The 21,371-nt window shown below is 40.6% G+C and overlaps 1 protein-coding gene across 4 annotated transcripts in view; it reads right to left on the reverse strand.

The window, feature by feature from the left end:
* The window catches only part of TLN2 (talin 2), a 347,160-nt gene that overhangs the window by 62,496 nt on the left and 263,293 nt on the right, over positions 1 to 21,371 (reverse strand). For all 4 annotated transcript variants that reach the window (XM_048866513.2, XM_048866512.2, XM_048866511.2 and 1 more), the window contains 3 exons: positions 13,941 to 14,111; positions 5,477 to 5,623; positions 1,699 to 1,800 (listed from right to left, as the gene is read on the reverse strand). In XM_048866513.2, the coding sequence (XP_048722470.2) occupies positions 1,699 to 1,800; positions 5,477 to 5,623; positions 13,941 to 14,111 (420 nt within the window). The remainder of the gene's footprint in view (positions 1 to 1,698; positions 1,801 to 5,476; positions 5,624 to 13,940; positions 14,112 to 21,371) is intronic.

Consider the following 21,371-nt stretch of genomic DNA (forward strand, 5'->3'; position numbering starts at 1 on the left):
GAACGTGAAAGACCTCTGGGGCAAGATGGAAATGGCTGGAAATGTACAAAATGAAGAGTTTCTGATTTGGGAGCACAAAAAGTGAAACTATCCCTGGAATATCTGCTAACTCTGTGAAGGTGACATTGTTCCATTTCTGATAGTGAAAACAGGTGAAAGGAGTGATATTCCAGCCTTGGGATAAAACCACAAACTGGCCTTAGACAAATTCCTAATGTGCACAGAGAAGCGCTAACTGCTTTCTGTTGAAACGACAACTTACTACAGTACCTGCAAAGATTCTCTCTCTCTCTTTTTTTTTTTGGCAAAACCAATTTTTTTTTTTGCACAGCAAGGTAGGGTAGTGTGCAATAATATTATCCTTATATTTAAAAAAGGTAGGGTATTATTTACTAATGGATGAACACTGTTTATTATATTAACCATTACTACGACTCATCAGAATCAAGGAAGGACCTACTTAGCCAAAGGTCCCTCCCCACTTCATTTTATGTCCAACTGAATCACAGCATCAAGAATTCTGTGAGAGAAAACAAGAATTTGACCATTGCTCATTTCATGAATTTAACAATTGTCTTACAAGGTTTGATTTTAATTAAGGGATAAAGTTAAAGAATAATTAAGCATCACACCCCAAAGGGCTAATGTAGGTCACCAAGAAACTTATGATAGGACAAGATTCCAATGATTTGAAGGGTTGATTAAAGCTCTTTCAACACGTACCTTCATTTGTTTCTCATATAAAGTAAGCCTCATGAGAAGTACTTGAAATCACATTCCACTAATATATACATCTCATGCCAAAGAACCACTGTTAACACAGACTTCCAAATTCGATGGCTTTTCTCATTACAGGAGGAGGAATATAGCCTCTTTAAATTGTAAAACTGGCTAGAAAAGGTCTATTTAAAACCAGCTGGGGAGTGTTAACAGACTGCTTCACGAGCAAATTAACTAAATGAATTGGTTGGTCTTAGTTCAGTCTTTAGTGGAAAGAAATCCTCAGCTGTAAAATGTTCTGGCACAGTCAAACCATTGTTTCAAGACAGGCTCAAGTAACAGACCAGCTCAAGTATTATTCTCTTGATGGGGGTATAAATCATATCAACATCTACAACAGTCTAAATCAGTTAGGCCCAAAACAGATCAATAATGACACGGTGGACAGAGTTTTGCACTACTGCTATTCCTAACTTTATTCTCTCCCCAGTAATCAGCATAACTTTCTTTTTGCTTCACTTCATTTGTTCCTGAATGCTATATTTCTACCCCATTCCCTCCACCCTCTTCATCATGGAGGCATTTCTTTTGGTTACTGTCAAGTTCTAGCACAGGCCTCCTAAGGTGTTCTCTCCTGTTTTCATAGCTTGTTTTTTTGGGCAGCAAGATACAGAGAATAGCATATACTCTTTAAAGCCCCATACTTTGAGTTAACTAGAGAGAGATCCAACAGAATGACTCTGCTGGTAGTACACTCCTGTCCATCATGCAATCAGGTTCCAATGAAGAAGTCCAGGAAATGGTGTCAACACCCCTATTTTGCCTACCCACAAAACAGATCAACTGGAAGTCAATGTCACAAAGAAGCGGCTCCAGTTGGAATTGGTTCAGATTAACCCTACAGCAGTTTGAATTTCTTACATATACTCAGCAGTTGTTACCCAGCTATTTTATAGAACTCTTGCTAGTTTCTCTTACCATTTCCTGTGCTGTTACAGCAATGGCTTTAGAATATTTCACTACAGTAGTTTGATAATCAACAAATGTTCCCTTTGGATCTGAAGGTGTGCCCTCATCCAGCTGTGGAGAGAGGGGAAAACATGAAAGCAATGACAGGCATGCAGGACATGCATATTACTAAACTTTTCAGTCTAGTACTGCAATTGTACAACACAGAGTTAAATACAAAATGAGTTCAGATGTACAGTAAAGCTATGTAGCTTATATCACTAATTTCATGTCATTTGTATAGAATATGCAGTTTAGTGCCCACATAGTCAACAAGTCCTGACTTTCTTCCCAAGTTCACTTTTTCTTTTAGTTTCCCTAACCCGCAGCCCATTAGATCTAAAAATGATTGTACAATGATCACAAGACAGATCTTTCACCTGAATAGTCTCTATAACATTCCTTTAGGCCATGCCATGAAACTTTCCATTCCGCATATCACTCAGCTACCAAAATGCCAGAGACTGAGTAAAATTAAACAAGAAACCCTGCATAAATAAATTGTTTAAATTTTTTTTTGTTAGCAAGAGATGATGGAAAACATACTTGCTTAATAGATTAAACTTCTCCATACCTTCCTTTTGAGACTAGCATACTCCCAACTTACTAGTTATGTTTTTCTCATAAAGACTTGCTAATTATCTTAGGTAAAGACTCTTCAGACGTGGCTTCCTCCACTGTGTTCCTCAAGTTCATCTCATTTTCCCCGCCATGAAGTAAAACCAGACTAACTCGTTTTAGAAGACAACATGACAGAAAATAGCATCCAGAATTTATAGGACTACTATATGCATTTCTGCCACAAAAGGTACTTCCCCAGACAAGAAAATAAAGATTACAGTTTTGAGACACTCCCCTTCAAGGGAAGATAATTGCTAACCCATCCTTCTGATTTCTCTTCCTAGAAAGACCCACATACTTGGTTGCTATGCAACAGCTTTCAACTTGTTATTTTGTGTTAAAATTGGCAAACTCCTCTACATATGGATATGCAACCAGAGTGTCATTTAAGAAAACCTGGGGGCAGGGAGAGGGAGATGTTTTAGCATAAAGAACATTATATGGGATATTATATCCTGAAAAGTTGAATGTGTGTGAGTGAGCATGCAAGAAGTGAAAAACATAATGGAGGACACAGACTGATGAAAAGCCTGGCTGAGGGGAAGGAAAATAACTGTCCATTTTTCCCCATAGCGAATGACCACTGATATATTAGTTAAGTTTTGTTTTCTCTTTGACCTTCATGTATTTCATTCAAGGGTAAGCTTCAATTCTTTGAGGTTGGTTCAAAATGAAGAAGCGAATGAGGAATCTGAACAAAGCGTTAATCATTGATAAAGTTCCGAGGGAAATTACTCCTAATCTCAAAATTCTGAAATGGCAGAGTTTTGTACCAACAATGTTTACCACATTCAACCTGACCTCAGAACTGAATCCTAATTGTGAAGAGTCTTCCAATAGGAGAAAAACATATTACGTTTGGGATAGGTGGGGGGTAAGGGACAATGTTCATGAGAGAAGACTTGCTACAAACCCTGGCAGATAGAAAGGAAATTCTTAGCACATAGAGATAAAAATGGTCAAAGCAAAAACTGAAAATTACAGGCTGCAAACGTCATTTAAAGCAGATGCCATCTAAAATGACTCTTCTGTATGCGATTAAATCAAGCAGCCCAGCACTATGTCTCCAGCCAACTGAAGCACTGGGATACCATGCCATCAACCAGTACGCAGAGATATCTGAAAACAGTTATTTCCTCTTTAGAGCACGCTTTCTTTTTAATTTGAATCTCAGAAATGTTTCTATCACCTGTCATTTCAGAAACTTGTTATGTATATTGTTATCTTTATCAAATAAGAGAAAACAAGACCCAGTCTAAGTCTAAGAAGGGAGAGTCACTTCATGAGGAAAAAAACCTATGTTGTAATGCTAACCCAATACTACTCCAGTGTTCATTTTCAAGGCAGTTTAAACCATTTGCAAGACCAAAAAATTGAAAGGTCTAATTTTTGACTGTTTTCTTAAATACTGGCACACCACTCAATGGAATAGGTCTCCAAAATAACCCTGCCCAACCAGTGCGATCAAAAGGGAATGATTTTGTGTCTACTGAAAGTGCAAGTTCCATCATGTGCATCGGTGCTATTTTGCAATTAATGCTAATAATCTCCTAGTTTTATGGTTTCATACAGTAGGGTTTGTTGTGATTGCTGGACCTACAAAGTCACCCTAACCTCAACTGTAAAAAGCATTTGAAAGTCTGTAATGTGTTACAACAACCATGAAAAACTGATCATGTTGTTTACAATACTGAATGTTTTAAACAGGTGCAAGAGAATGAAACAGAGAAACTGGGTCAGTCTAAACAAAAAATGCCATGTCGCTATAATCCAACGACTGCTGAAATTATACCCGTTAAAAACAGATGATGTGGAGCTGGAAGTTAATGTAACAAAACGAGTGAGACAGACATTAGGCCTAATTGGTGGACAAAATAATGAGGTGAATGAACTATGCTGCCCACTTTTCCCCTTTTTGGGTTATTAAAAAGAGACTGAAAAAAAAACAAAACAAAAAAACACCTTCTCTCTCATCCGCATCCCAGCTCATCTTGTCTCATCACATCTTCCCTGTTTCCCAGACAGAAGGAACAAACCAGACTGACAGACTTTCTTCCACAAGGAAAGCCAGCTGGCCTTGCTCTTGTTTAAGTAACTTTGTTTTCACCTGTGAGTGCTGAAAGTCATCATATTACCAGGACATCCCGTCCTCAGCCCACCTGGGGGGAATATCTATTTACCAGCACTGCAAAGCCACGTAGGATCCTGTATTGCATTCCCTTGTTGTGTTATCTTCTGTCCCACTATTTTGTTCCTCCTATCCTATCTCATTCTCCTGGCTTTGCATCAAATCCTGAAGTCAATCTTATTACATTCAAACAAACCTGTCTTGTCTAAAGAGAAAGGCTGCAACCAAATGATGGCCCTGACCAGACTGTAACTAACCAGTGTCCAAGCCGTAGGTGTCATGGTTCACTTGCCGGCAAAAGCATTCACTCGTAACTAAACAGTGTTCCAGAAACATCAGCCAAAGCCTATTTCACCCATCTTTTTTATCCTGTCACTCCTTCACCTTGTGTCTGTCTGTTTGTTAAGAACAGGACAAGTGATTGCTCTTCAGATCAGGACTGAGGATAAAATTAACCTTTTCCTTTTCATCAAAGAATCTTTTCCTTTTCATCTCGGAAAATAAGAGACACTGATATTTTGACTGCAAAAGGAGAGAGAGGCTTTGATAAGGTCTGATTAAGTTTGTTTCCATCATCACTCAAGCACAGTTTCAATACAAATGCTTGTTTTTATTTCTTGTTCTTTCTGGTGTTTAATCAATAAACTTTCAATTTGAATGAATGCTTTTTGAGTGTTTGCCAAGTAACTGAGTAAAAGCAAGGACTTTGTTTAAAAACCATGCCCAACCCACCTCTTACTTTAATGAAGGATAGTGAAAGAGTTTAGAAACTCTTCAGGCCTTTATGATCAATATCAACACAACAGGTTCCATCAGCACAGAAAGCTGAACTGACTTCGCACTGGCCATTTAAGGAACATTTAGCATTCAGCTCTCTGAACTACTTCAGTGGTACAATGGAACGTATATTAAATGTGAAGCAATTGTTGCCAGTATCATCTAGAATAACCATTACTTTCCTTCCATGTAATCTGGGGTTGCTACGTACCCAGTACTCACCTTGCTCATGGCCTCAGCTATTGAGTCTACCATACCTCCAACCATGCCCACTTCACTGGCAGCTTCATTCAATGTAACCATTATATCATCCACTGCCTCCTTCATCAGCTGAGCAGCCTCTGTGATTGCATCATGAGTGTGAGATGCCTGTACAGGGGACAGTAAGAGAAGAGAGATAATATTAAGGACTCATCTCTGCAGGAGTAGTCATTTGTTCTGCAAGCAATGCTTATTATGGCAACACCTCGTGGCGATTTTAACCACACCTCTTTGAAAATCTCATTTCAAGCTAAACAGGAAAGAGACTGATTCATGATACATATCAATCTCATATGAATGAGAATGTCTCTTTAAACAAGACCATGCCTCACTCACTCAATATACCCTAAATTCAGAGTACTTTAAAACAGAGCAAGCCCTTTTCCCTGACAACAGATTAAGGAAAATGATCACCATGTAAATGCAGTGGAAATGAAGCTAAAGAAAGGCAACAGATCATTCCAGTTTTAAACTGGTTCAGAAAAGGCCTTGTCATAAATGGTAGCTGTATGGGTCAAATGTGCTTAATCTTTACCGATTATATACCTGACGAAAGCAATGGAAGCCACTTAGCAGGGATAATTTTAAACAACATTTAGGACATTGAAAACTGCATTGCTAAGGTCCCTGCCAGAAAGGCAGTAGGGCACCTAGTCTTTCAATATAGCCTGTTTATGCCACACGACCTGAAAATTAGATTAAAGCATAAGCAGAAAGGAAGAACATTTTGCACATACTGGGTTTGGAACGCATCCCACACATGTGCAATTAACAAAGCACTAGGTAGGAATTAAGACTCTTGAGAGATTCTTCCATAGCCATCTTTCTTGACACAGGTAATTAATCCAGAGTTCTATAATAAAAAACCCTCATCTCATATGATTAGGGTCTACATCAACAAGCTTGTTTGCTAGTCAATTGAACCATATAACCAGTGAAAACTGAAAATCCAGGTAGAAACACACTTTTGTTTTTACACAAAGAACTTAAGAAAACAAGAGAAAATATGGAGAGGAGAACATGCTTTCCTTTAATGTGGGCATTTCTAAATTTCATTTTTCTATAGCATCTCCTGCCCAGAACAGGATTACATGTGTGACGCACTCTATATGATTTTATAAAAATATGCTAATGAGTGTGAATATAATATAACTGGAATATGCTTCATGCAAAAGGTCTTTTGTATGGTATCATTACAAAGCTTATAATATACTGAGTGTGGTCATCCTATTTGTATAAATATATCACTCTTGTATCTGAAACTAGAAATATGAAATATAACTCTGAGGGCCTACTGTAATTATGCAAAGCGTGGGCCATTAATGGTGGTTGGGAATCTTGATGGCTCCCATCAGCCAGGACAATTGACTGTGGATGGCTGTTTTCAGGCAGGCCCTCCTGTGAGTCAGGCTGGGAGGAATGAAGGCTTGGAGTCTCACAGGAAATGTGACCATGTCACCTGGTACTGAAATCCATCTTAAACCTGGTGCTTTTCCACTGGGGACAGGGACAGCCGGGGGCGGGAGGGAGTGGGGGGGGGGGGGGGGACCGACCCAGAGAGACAAAGGATTCCCACCTTGTGCCAAAGCCAGATAAGGGGGTGGAACAGAACAAAGGAGGAGCCATCATGAGAAATCCCCTAGCTACCACCTGAGCTGGAATAAGGGCTGTACCAGGGGAAAGGATTGTGCCCCGACTAGGAAGGTGACTAGTCTGTGAAAGAAAATTATTGAAACATCTCTGAGGGTGAGATTTTATCTGTATTCAGTTTGATTAGATATAGACTTGCGTGTTCTATTCTATTTTGCTTGGTAATTCACTTTGTTCTGTCTGTTACTACTTGGAACCACTTAAATCCTACTTTCTGTATTTAATAAAATCACTTTTTACTTATTAATTAACCCAGTGTATGTATTAATACTTGGGGGGGGGGGGGAAACAGCTGTGCATCTCTCTCTATCAGTGTTATAGAAGGTGAACAATATACAGGGTAAAACAGATTTATTTAGGGTTTGGACCCCATTGGGAGTTGGGCATCTGAGTGTTGAAGACAGGAACACTTCTGTAAGCTGCTTTCAGTTAAGCCCACAGCTGTTAGGGGACGTGGTTCAGACCTGGGTCTGGGTTTGCAGCAGGCTAGCGGGTCTGGCTCAAACCAGGCAGAGCACTGAAGTCCTAAGCTGACAGGGCAGGAAAGCAGGGGCAGAAATAGCCTTGGCACATCAGGTGGCAGCTCCCCAGGGGATTTCTGTGATCCAACCCGTCACAACATGCTTTTCAGTCACTTATAAATTGAAGAGAACAGGAAGTTTTAAGGCAAGATTTAAACAACGGAAGTGACTCCGGGTCAGAGAGAAAGAAAGAGCAAGCGCAACACACACAAAATCTTTTACCAAGGAGAAGTTCAGTGTGAGTTTAAGTTATAGCCAGGAGCTGATAGAGTGAAGACAGCCAAGATAAGGCTAAGCCTTTAAGCTAACAACAAGGTGACCTAGAGGGATAAAAGAAATATAGAAGAGAGCTGGGGATAAGGCCTGGAGCACGCCCCACAATCTATGGAAGTTGTAAAGCTTCAACCAAAGGTGAAAGACGAGCAGTTCAAAGGGGAGGTTTCAAACGAAGAGAGGGAGGGAAAGGGACAAAAATGATTCCTTGCTCAAGGTACCCAAGGTTTATAGTATTGGCCACACTGAGGTCAAGTAGAGTTGATGAAGAGGACTCAATACACTTTAAATTATCTTGGTTCAAAACACCATAGGTAATAGTCAGGGCAGGACAGGCAGCTTTCTCGTCCAAAAGAAACATTTCAGAAAAACTCCTTACTAACCTCATTCTTCAACACTGTTGGATCATCAACTGCTTTGACAAATTTTACTGACAAATTAAGAAAATGAGAGCAATTTACTATTAGGTTTAAGAAGAGTATGTTATAACAGTTAGGCATGTTTCAGAAACAGTATTAACTGGGTTGAATGTGCTTTGGACCAGATTATTGTTAGAACTTAAAAAAGTTTGAAGTACAAAAAAGGGACTACATTTCCGTGATCGCCTACTTTGACCAGCTCCACTTAATATAGTATATCAGATGAGTAATTCACACAACCCATTGCTATTATAAACAGCTTAATGTATATGCTTGTGATGAGGCATAGCAATATGCCTGTTGATCTACTGCTAATACAGGGACCAAAGGGAATGAGCTAGTCTTTCTTGGCCCTGCAATTCTTTCAGCTGAATCCACATTAATTTTTTTCTTCAGTTTGAGATATTTTCCAGAGAGACCTGTACACCTTGAATTTTCAACTCTCCATAGGCTATTACCCCAGCCCAAACACACGAGCTGAAGCTGGCAGAAATACCAATACCTCCTTACAAAGCACGCATAAATGAATTGTGCTCTCATCTCCTCTTCATGCATGCATACTCCTGGGAAAGCTAATGGCACTGGTAAAAATGTTTCAAGGGAAAATATAGCCCCCCCCCGCCCCTTTCCCCCAAACAGCCCAAAGATAATGAAGAAATTTCTTTTACATAAAGGGAATAAGGTGACAAAGTTTGATTTCTGAACGCAAGCAACATAGCTCAGATGATTTAGTTAAGTCCAGTGAGGCGCTTCATGCATATGTAGTTCAGCCTTCATCCTCCATCATTTCCCTTTGCATTTTTGCTGGTATCATCTTCCTTCCTGTGCTTCAGTTATTTTTAGGCAAACCTTCAGTGACAGATACAACATCTAGGTATTGTGCACACTGAAGAGATTAAGTATCTTGTAGGGAAACAAAACAATTAAAAATATATAAAATTTAAAGCTGAAAGCTCTGCTTGGTTTGAATGAATTATCAAGCAGCAGTTCTTTATTTATTACATTTGTTCCTCCTCTGTATTTCATTTCAGTGACGCAACAAGCTTCAGAAAAGGTTTCCTTGTCAGGCATCTTCAGAACAGATGGAACCATCTTTGTTCACTCTACTATACAAATGTAAACTGAGCAGCCAAGCGCAAGCAGCAGAAAAGGTAAACAATGGCTGCATTGATCAGAAGTCTTTTCCAGGCTACACAATAGACTTGCGTGTATGTGGCAAAGTGAAGTATAAAAGCTTATGTATGCAAGTATTGGCTCACCTGGTGGCACTGCCATTGGACATACTCAAGCTAATGCAGTATTTTTTAAGCATTAAGTTCTAAATTAACTCTTGCAGGAGTCATTAAATATCAGCCCTGATGTTCTTTGATATTGCCAACAATTGAGGATACAGCGTTTGTATTTGCCTATCATCTCTGCCCTATATCCTAGGTCTGTGATACTGCATTATTCTATGTCAATCATAATGCCTAATTCATTAATCAAGAAGAAGTGGAGGAGGGGAATGAAGGAAGTCAGTGTTTACTGAACAAGATGAGGCAATAGGCAATCAGAGCAAACCCTGAAGAAGAAACAAGCCAACAGCCAAACATGCTCGCTACCACTTTTTAAAACACACTGTGGGATTTAGATAATATAAGTTGAAACATACAATCACTATCCGATTTATTTAAATACCATAGCGGTGTTGCACTTTTTTTTTTTTGAAGTACTATGAACAATTCAGACTGCATGAATGTGTGAGTGAGTACAGATGGGACAAAAGTGTTAGGATTAAACTGTGCAACTGCAGTTGCTCGGAAAGAAGAGCTGGTAGCAGACAAACCTGAGGACACCAACTGGACTCAATCAACTTCTGAAGTCTCACTGAGAAAACATTCTTAAAGGGAGTGCTCAAGAGCAGGCAGCTCAACAGTGCAAGGAAAGACGACTTACATATGGACAGAATGGCTCCATGGAATGGGAACACAATAAGCAGCTCTCACCTCAATGCCTTTGTTCAGAATCCAGCTCAGATTGGAAATGGCCAGAAGTTAACATTCAAGAGATATTTAGATGCCTCCATTAAATCATTCTGCAGGTGGCAATCCCATTTTGTGGATTCATCCAGAAAGGGTCACCTGACAGACAAGGGTAGGTGCCATTGCCTCCAACAGACAATGGGTATTAGCAAACCTAAGGCCCATCCTATTCTGCACTACACTGGAGGAAAACTCCCCACACTATTGCTCAGCCCAAAAGGCAAGTATCTCTGGAGGCTAGTGCCCACCATGAAGTAACATTGGTCCCATGTCATCTGAGACTTCTTCCTGAAGTATGGTACTCCTGAGGGCATTCTGCGCCAAAAAATAAAAAATTCTGCAAATTTTGTTTGTCAAATAAATGTGGAGGCTCCAGCATGGCGTTGGGAGCACAGGCCACTGGCTGCACAGAGGTAGGAGATCACTGTGCAGAGCTCCCCCTCCAGGACACGGACTCAGTGGTGAGGCTTCACTCAACCATGACACAATGCAAGGACCGGACCTGCCCCAGAAACATCCCAGGGCCCTGCCCCTCCATGACAGGTGCACCAGGTGTGGGTAGGCAGGCTCAGTAAGCCAGGATCCAAGTGCTGGGGGATCCAGGTGTGGGTTGAGAGGGTTCTTTGTGGGGCAATCTGGGTCTGGGAGGCTCAGTGAGGGATCCAGGTGCAGGGGGGATCTGGATGCATAGGGGCTTGTTGGAGGGTTCTGGGTGCACTGGTAATGTGACTCTGCGAGGGGGGTCCATCCAAGTGAAGGTGGTTGGGGCTGGGAGGGGGGGTGTTCTGGGTGTGGAGGGGTAGAACTCAGCAAGTAGGTCTGGGTGTGGGGGGGTTCAGTGGAGGGGCTCCAGATGCTGGGGGAATGGGGGTCATTGGGGTGGAGATCCAAGTGCAGCTGGTTGGGACTCACTAGGGTGGGGATCCAGGTGGCTCGTTGGGGTGGTCCAGGTACAGGGGGAGTGGGGCTCGTTGAGGGGGGTGTTCTGGGTGCGGGGCAGTGAGGCTCACCGGGAGGGTCTGGGTATGAGGGGACTGGATGCATGGGGATTGTGTAGATGGGGAAGTAGCTCCCTGTACAGTGATCCCTCCCCCTGCAGCTGAGAAGCAATGGATGCAGGAAGCGCGGGCTCGGGGGGAGGGAGGAAGGGAGTTTGCAGAGCTTCCTACAACTGGGGGAGAAATCTGGGGGTGGGTCTGACACAGCCCTGGATGCCGTGCAGGGGAAGAGAAAGTTCCGTCCTCCCCAGCCCAGCCGGGACTAACAGCTGAGCACGGCGCAGGATAGGAGCCACCAGCCGGATCTTCCCCAGTCATGCTCCCTGCCACACAGTGATTTACCTCTCTGCTGGCTGCTCTGGGCACCCGAAACTTACCGCTGGGGAGGGTCACATGACTGCTCGTGGGTTCCCTTTGCTTCCCCATCAGAAAGTCATTTTTTCTGCGGGGAAACAAAGAAACCTGCGGGAGACCATTTCTATGCATGCGCACTCGCGCAGAATTCCCCCAGGAGTAAGTATGGGCAGTAGAGGAACCCATGCAAGGACAAAACTCTTGTGGTGTACGAATTCCTCTCCAGAATATGGCAGTGGAAAAAAAACACTCCAAAACAAGTTTCTTGCACTTGGAAAGCTCAAAAAATCCTACCAACTTCAGTTGTGTTTATTGACCGTCATCACTCCAGATAAGGAACCTGAACCAGAATTCACTGAAATCAAACAGAATCCTTCTGTTGATTTCAATGAGCTTTGGCTCAGATACAAAGGAAACCTTTTTGCACCTGACCATCTCTAAATGGGTATTAGTGTGTTAGCCTATGTGTAAAGTAGTTTTAGTTACCCAACTGCTTTCTAAATGAGATACAATTTTATAATACATTGTTCTAAATCCCTCAGCCCTATCACCATTTGAAAGCCTCGGAGTTCAAAAACAATTTACATGCACCAGTTAGGCATGGGATTCTTCCTAAACCACATGCAGAACACACCATGGAAATGCAAACCCTTCATGAGGCTGGAAAGAAGCAGCTAGCCAAAGAAGGCAGGACACAACCCAAAGAACAGCAGAGGCAGAAGATAAAAATACAAGTTATTCTGGCCAAGGACATGCTCTTGCAATTAGTACCCAGGAATTTCAAAACTAACAAGACTGGCTTTTAAGGTCTTGAGCATACCAATGCCCCATGCCCTCACACATCCCCAAGCATAAACTACAGGCAGTCCTCAACTTTACGACGTTCGACTTACGACGAACAGCACTTACGACGCTTCTGAATTGACACCCTGATTTGACTTACGACAATTGGTCCCACAATGGAGTGGACTGCAGTTCCAAGTTACGACGTAATTTTCAGGAACCAATTGTGTCGTAAGTCTGAGGACTGCCTGTACAGTAAAGAGTATTTTACTGACTATTCAAAAGGATGGGCTGAATTGACCCTGTCAGGATTCGAAGATTTGATTAAGTGTTCCAAACCTGATGTTTGTATCTCCAAGCCATCCTTTCTCTCTGCCCTGTTAACCACAGAAGCACCTTCACACAGCATGCATGGACTGTTTTGTTCAGGGATCTTGTTAAGCAATAAGATTTTTAAAATTATATTTTCAACCAAATATATATATTGGGGGTGGGTGGGGGGAGTACACAGTGATAATTTGTGTCCATCCTGTTTGTTATCTGCTGTAAATCAGTAGTGACATGCTGTACCATTAGTAACTCCAACACTGGAAAACTGGAGGCATTTTTTAGTTCATATATTGAGCAAGCACTGTTATATTCTAATCACCTCTAAATAAAATGGACATTATATTTGGCTCTGTTACTATGTATTCTTTATTTCCTGATCCTTAAAAAAGTACTTAGGGTTTTTTCCAAATACTTGGGGAGCCATTTTATAAATCAAGTTATTCCTTTTCTTCTACCAAAAGCATAAATGAGGCAAAATCTTTAAGTTATTCATCAGTGCACCTAACATCTAATGTGTGAAAGACTTATTTCCTATACATTTTTCTGGAGGTCTTAATATACTGTTAACTTACAACAGCTTTGCAAAACTGTCAAATACTTGGAAACCAAGCACAAAATTCTATTTTCCTGTCCTTTACCATGACAATTATGGCGGTAATTAAATAAATTAATGAAAAAGTTAAACCAGGCTAGTATACACTAAAGATGAATGCTTAATGTATATACATGCATTTTTCTATATCATATGCAACTAAAACTCTGTGTGCATGCTTAGAATATTATTCATAATACTTCACACAGCAGTCAGAATATAGTTTGCCCCGAGTGATCTTAGCTTGCTGCTATTTTTCACAATTGAAAGGAAAACAACAAAGACTTAAATCCTTAGGAAAACAACAAACTTGCAGAAGGGCTTATCTGTGAGTCACCATTATGAGAAAATAAAATATCTGATAATTAACATACAACCCTATTGTCCACTGTTACTTTCCAGATTCCACTCTAACACTGCAGGATTCATTTCAGATGACTATTTCTAATGACCGCTCCCATTTCATTACACACATGTACTATACCTTGGGATTTCCTCCTCCTTCTTTGGCTGCATACAGCATCTGGAGGGCAGATTCTGCTAGTGTCTTTGTCTGGTCCAGGACAGTCATCTGTTGCTGATGATCTAGCATCTTGGATGCCACACCAACTGCAGCTAAAATCAGGGGTTCAAAGTAACTCGCCAGTTGCGTAACCTAAGACAACAGAGATGATGAAAAGCTTGTAATCCAGTTTCTGAGAGGACACAACATCCCTCTCTAATTAACATCAAGGAGATCTTTAGCTGTTTTTTGAGCATAATCTGAATAGCACAACTTCATAATCCTTCAGATTTGCATGAAATATAGTTCATTCCAATGTCTCCTAAGCTATTCTATCTCTTCTTCAGCTGTGAACGCTGCAATATAGCAATGCTTCCCTCTCAGATGTTCTCAACTTTGTGTGTGAGACTCTGACGTCAGATCCAATTGTTTTCAAAACTGACATGGAAGTCAGACAGTACTTAAGGGCATAAACCAAGACAGTCTCCTCCACCACATGGGGAAGGATCTGTAATTAAACGCTGGAATCTCTCATCTTTGGTTGCAGACAACAGAAAACAGAGTAGAATGGTATTGCACCTGGAATATCAGAAGAGATTTATTTGATCTCAGATAGACAGTCTGTATTTTTGAACCTTTCAGACAATTACTGGCTCTATGAAGGAACAAACAAATTTCTCTGAAAGCCTCATTTAAGTCTTATCCCAGAAAAGAAAGACCTGAATGATTCAGAAACATTTTTTAAGATGCTATATTTTGCTGAAGGGCTAATATTGCTTCAGGATATAGTCTGCTATTCTATCATGAATAAGCAGGTCTGTAAGGGAGTGAAGTGGCCATATCACACGCTTATACTCTTAAGATAAGTGAGCGTCAATAGATTCAAGCACATAATAAGTATAGAAACAGAACTGGTTCTTATAAACAACATTTAAATGGAAGAATAAACAGTTTCTCAATTGACTATCAAAAACAGTTTGACAGAAGTTGTCCAATAGGGGTTAAATGGAATCAATACATTGTATATATTTCACTGCAGTACTTCAAGACCAATTCCACTGGTGATTTATACTGAGCTAGTTTATTCTGGTTTGACTTTTTTCCTGTACTGAGAGGTTCTTCAAAACCTCATGTAGTCTCATCCTTTCCCCAAATTACTCAACTAATTCACTGTTGTGTTGCTGAAGACCTTCCACTACCGGCTGAGACACAACTCACCAAAGCAAATGAGATTTTACTATGTAAAATCTACAACATAAAATGAAAATTTGACAGTGCACCTCTCATTTTGTGGATCATCTAGGGGTTCTTAAACTGGGGGTCATGACCCTTAAGGGGTCATGAGGTTATTATGTGGGGGTCACAAATTGTCAGTCTCCACCCCCAAATGCTGCTTTGCCTCCAGGATTTATAATAGTGTTAAATATTTTAAAAAAGTGTTTTAAATGTATAAGGGGGTCGCACTCAGAGGCTTGCTGTGTGAAAGAGATCACCAATGCAAAAGTTTAAGAACCAATACAACATGAAGGGTCTTGGTTCCACTCTAGAAGTAACCAAGAAGGAGCAGGCTTTAAATCTCCTAAAAGATTAAAATATTCTGAGGCCAGACTGTCCTTCTCTGTAACAGAGGTTATAGGACTTCCCTAAATTAAATCCCATTGAGATAGAATCTATCTTTTAGAAAAATATCCTATCTTGATTTAAAAATTGCCTCTTATGGAGAACCTATCACAGCTGTTGGCAAGGAAGCCAGTACGACTTTGGACCTGCTTACTTCAAAGTAAGATATCACAACAGATAAATAGCAATCCATCGCGCACTGCTGAAACAGCATGTAGAATATTCCGGTTTCAGAGTAGCATAACATGAAATAGCATGTAGAATATAGCGCACAGTTCTGCATAGCACAGAAATGGAAAGACATTAAAAGTGAAAGAACTTCTCTGAAAATCTATAAAAATGCTTAATTTTCTGCACTGACTGGCTTAGGAGGAAAAATCAGTAGTACATAAAAATACAATGTAGCTAAAAAGATGTTTATGTCTAATTCAGAAAAACATTGACTAAATGGATAATGGACAACTAATATTTGAAGCCTGGAAAATTCCAAGTAATTCCTCTTCCTTATTTTGGTTACAAAAACATAAACAAGAAACAGGATGACACTAAGGAAAGGTAGGCCGAATATCAAGAGAGACTTTCTAAATGTGAGGTCTATTAAATGGTGGTCTATTAAAGGTCTATTAAAGTCTTCCAAAGGAAACAGTAGAAACCATATCACTTAATTCATTTAAAACAGTGGACATTCCCATAAAGAGAATAGCGGGTTTATTTGGTATATAAAGAACCACCATGCATGGGCAAGAGGATGGAGATGACTATTTAATATCACACATCTTTTCCATCTAGAGCAGTGATGCTCAGACTGTGGCTCTCTAATGTGTCTCCCGAGACTCTTTGGAGAACATGATATCAAAATGCTGTGATTTAATTATTAACCAGTCAAAGTTATTAACCAATCAGGATGCTTTTACTATCTTATTAACCAACTGCAGTTGATAAAATAATAATACTTGGTCAGTCGTTTTGCTTTATATATCTCTAAAAACCTAAATATTTCCCTGGTCAGACTGTTTAAATATGAATATATAGTACTGTAGTAAATGAAACAATGAATTTACTCTGTTGCGGCTCTTTTGGATAATGCTGATTGCTCCTTTAGCTCCTGAACCACTTAGGTCTGAGCATCACTGATTTAGAGTTTGAGATACTATGAGCCAAAGACAACACTGATCTAAGCACAGTACACAAAGTTGCTAGAAACCAAGGCAATATCAAATGCTTCAGTTATTTGATGATTATCCAAAACTAAACAGACACCAATAGACATCAAGTGTTCAGAAAATCTAGCACGTGTAGACAAAAATAGAAGAAATAATTCTTTGCTTCTGTCTTTCACATGTTAAATGTGTTGACATAGAAAGATCACATTTATTGTTCTCAAAAGTAAAAGTATTTCAGAATATGGAAATAAATAATTTCTGAGAAACTGCTAAAACCCAATACATATAACTTTATTAGGTGGCAATGGTGGGTTTTTTATATTTAATATGCTAAACTAAAGCCCCAAGAGGAACAAATGTTTGTACACTACAACGCACATCTATTGTAGTAGGTATAGCACTGTGTCCGAGCCAGTGTTTTCCCCAGGAATTTAAATGGGGGAGGGGGTGTTCGAACTTACGGGGGGGGGGGGGGGTGACGGCCGATGAGGGGTGAGACCGTGAGGGTGAACGTGGGCTGTATGGCACCATAGTAAAAACTGAAAAATGTTTCACTACCATTTTATTATATTTGACTTATGTTTTAAAATCATCACACAAATTAAAGTTGGCTGCTCAAGCCTTCTATGAAGCACTACATCTACAGCCTTCTTGGTTTCTTGTTATAATTTTGCACAACTCTGTTAATGAACTTCTTGAATGCAATGTGTTCATCTTTGGTGGCTTCTCGTGTGCCCGGTACTTCCATTCCTTCAGTTGATACACTCATTAGTTCATTCACATGATCAGGCAGAAGGCGACTTCTTTCAAAACACAAATTTCTATTCAATGATGAAAAAGAACACTCAACTGTAGCTGTTGTGACTGGGAGTAGCAAGAGATGAATTGCTACTTCTTTCATCCCAGGAAAGATAGCACAAAGATCGGGTCGAGCCACTAGTGATGATAAAAAAGAAGTTGAAGTCAAATTTTCATTCATTCGTCATATGATAGTCCACTCTGTGTTCAAATTCTCTACTCTGTCCTGATCACATGGCAGCCCTATTGCTGGTAGTGCCTCACTCCACTCAACTGTCGGTGTTTATACAACAGGGATCTATAAAAGCTCCGTAGAGGTTGAGTAGATTCTAGAAGTCACTGTTGCAGATTTTTAAAAATCAAGTCTGTGTACTTTTTCAGTTGTCTTAACAAACACTTCTTGTCCTCTTCACTTATGGATTCAATATAAATGCCTTCATTAGTCAACTTCTGGATTGAAGTCTTTGCTTCTTCCAGTACTTTTTCAATGGATTCAATGGATTTCTATTGCTGGACAAAGATCTACTACTGTTGTAGCAGATGCCTGGATGGCATTGTTTAATGACCCAAGTGGTTTCAACAGTAGACTTACAAGAGAAAGAATGGCAATAGTCTTCTCTGAACGTAGTAGCAAAAGTAATCCACCAGCCTCACTACTTAGATCCATCCCATCTTGGTAGATACTTTCCAAAGCCAGTGTCATAAATATAAAGGGAAGGGTAAACCCCTTCGAAATCCCTCCTGGCCAGGGGAAAGCTCCTCTCACCTGTAAAGGGTTAAGAAGCTAAAGGTAACCTCGCTGGCACCTGACCAAAATGACCAATGAGGAGACAAGATACTTTCAAAAGCTGGGAGGAGGGAGAGAAACAAAGGGTCTGTGTAGAAACAAAGGGTCTGTGTCTGTCTGTATGCTGGGTCTTTGCCGGGGATAGACCAGGAATGGAGTCTTAGAACTTTTAGTAAGTAATCTAGCTAGGTATGTGTTAGATTATGATTCCTTTAAATGGCTGAGAAAAGAATTGTGCTGAATAGAATAACTATTTCTGTCTGTGTATCTTTTTTGTAACTTAAGGTTTTGCCTAGAGGGGTTCTCTATGTTTTTGAATCTAATTACCCTGTAAGATATCTACCATCCTGATTTTACAGGGGGGATTTCTTTATTTCTATTTACTTCTATTTTTTATTAAAAGTCTTCTTGTAAAAAACTGAATGCTTTTTCATTGTTCTCAGATCCAAGGGTTTGGGTCTGTGGTCACCTATGCAAATTGGTGAGGCTTTTTATCCAACATTTCCCAGGAAAGGGGGGGTGCAAGTGTTGGGAGGATTGTTCATTGTTCTTAAGATCCAAGGGTCTGGGTCTGTAGTCACCTAGGCAAATTGGTGAGGCTTTTTACCAAACCTTGTCCAGGAAGTGGGGTGCAGGGTTTTGGGAAGTATTTTGGGGGGAAAGACGCGTCCAAACAGCTCTTCCCCAGTAACCAGTATTAGTTTGGTGGTGGTAGCGGCCAGTCCAAGGACAACGGGGGGAATATTTTGTACCTTGGGGAAGTTTTGACCTAAGCTGGTAAAGATAAGCTTAGGAGGGTTTTTTCATGCAGGTCCCCACATCTGTACCCTAGAGTTCAGAGTGGGGGAGGAACCTTGACAGCCAGTAATAATGTCTGGAGTAATTTTAAGACAACAGCCAAGAGAAAGCCAGAGGGTTTTCCCAGGTTGGACTAATTTGAACCTCAGTCCCAGTGTATCTTCTCTATTTTCCAAGATATTCAGTCTTTTTGGACTCTTGCTGAAAAAAGAATATAATGAAGACATTAAATTTGTAGCTTTTTAAATGTCTTTTGAAGAGTCTGCAGCTCGTACTAGCACTAGTTGGAGTCTATGGCCTCTGTAGTGTGCATAGGAGAGATTGGGGTTACACTTTTCTCTGAGCAAAATTTGTACTCCACCATGTCTTCCAGAGAAGTCTGCAGCTCCATCAAATGCACAAGCAGCCATCTGTTTGGGGTCCAAATGACAAGCATTTAACTCTTCTAAGATGTGGGTTGTCATAGATGCAGCTGATGTGTCTTCTGTAACTTGAACATCTAGAAATGCATCTACTGGCCTACCACGGACATCAAGATAACATACACAGTGACTTAATACTTGATGCCCATTTGCATCGGTGCATTCATCAGCCATGTATGCAAATGTTTTGAATGTGGTGAGAGAGAGTTCTTCACTTTTTCAACTGTTGAGTCTCTCTCTGTTGCACTACATGCGTCTACCCAGTCAGTTGAGTTTCTTGCAGAAAGACAGTGAGCATTTGCTGGTCTAGTTTGGAACCAGTGTTCAACTTCAGGATGAACAAGTGACAATGCACTTAACATTGGTCTCCAGTTTGTAGTGTGTGGTATCTCTTGCTTAAATAGAAAGTACGATGCCACAGCCATGTTTGTTCGCATGAACTGTGTTGTGTCTCCAGCATTCTTAACAGCCTCATTAACACTCACCGGTGTTGTCCTTGGTCAGCGGAGACTCAGAGTTCAGAGGTGCTTTCACATGAGTTCACCTCCCAGGTGGGCGACAAGAAGGCACCTTGCTTGTTCCTCCAGCTGCTCACTGTTCGCTGTAGCCACTGTTGTTCGTTGCGCCACTGTTCACTCCATCGCTCTGTTGCCAATGGCCCTGAGCCATCACCTTCTGCTGTCACCTGCCACTGTGACCTCTGCAAGTTGGTCTCTTGAGGTTCCACCCAACTCTGTGATTTCAGCTGAGCTCTCAGTGGGGGAACCTGGCTGCTAGTGGAGACGGGGCCGTCTCTTTCACAGAAACACTGTCCCACAGCAGGTCTAAGCACTTAGACCTGATTATCAGTGATTTCAACTGTTGTGGTCACTTAACAAAAGACTATCTATGGAGCCTAATCAGCTCTGTCTTTTAAACAGCGGAGAGAGGCAGGTCAAATAGTACTTGTGACTCAGGGAGACCAACAAGCAAAACATCTGTCCCCACCCTCTCTCGATGCCCTCAATCAGCACAGGCTAAGTACAGTTTTATTGCCCTTTACTCATACAATAAGAACAACAACATTTCACACACACCCCACCCCCGCATTCAAGTGATTTGTAACCCAACCCCAGCCAAAATCTATCACTTGGGCAACACAGCTCTGTTTGCTGGATACCTAGGTAGATTAGGTATGAATGTAAATACCATCTGGTCCTGAAGCCTTTTCCCCCAGCCCATCACTAGCTGTCGGGGAGAGCTCATTTAGACTTTGCTTACAAATCATAATTTGAAATTATTAGGTTGGCCAACATTACCGAAATGAATGCACTGACATGGTCATAAAAAACAACAGCTGTATAAGAAAGCTAGTCTATGTTCATACTTTTCAAATGTATTATACTTTTTCAGATACGCGCATTTTATCATACCCTTTATATGCTTTTAAAGTGTGTATTAATGTTTCAATTTCAATTCAAATTTCCAAACAATCACTGCATTAGCAACACTGTATGTAACCAGTTCACAAAACAGGGAGGGGGGTGTTGGGGAAATTCAGGAGGGGTGTAGAAATCCCTGGTCCGAGCCTCTCCATAATCTTTTTGTTCTGAAGACAACATTCAGTAGCAAATCTTCACTCGAATTGCAGGCCTGAGCCATGCTTCTTTTACAGTTAAATACATTTGGCAATTTTTAAATTGATACAAGTTGTATTGGTCTTTCAGTAACTCACCCATGACTAGACTTCTAAAGGAAAATTTGGCAGGCCACCAGGAATTTAAAAGGGGTAAACTACTGAAGCTTGAAAATCAGCTGCACAACATGTTCTTTTTACATCTTAGGT

The sequence above is a fragment of the Caretta caretta genome, chromosome 10 (genome assembly GCF_965140235.1).
Source record: "Caretta caretta isolate rCarCar2 chromosome 10, rCarCar1.hap1, whole genome shotgun sequence".
Taxonomy (NCBI): domain Eukaryota; kingdom Metazoa; phylum Chordata; order Testudines; family Cheloniidae; genus Caretta; species Caretta caretta.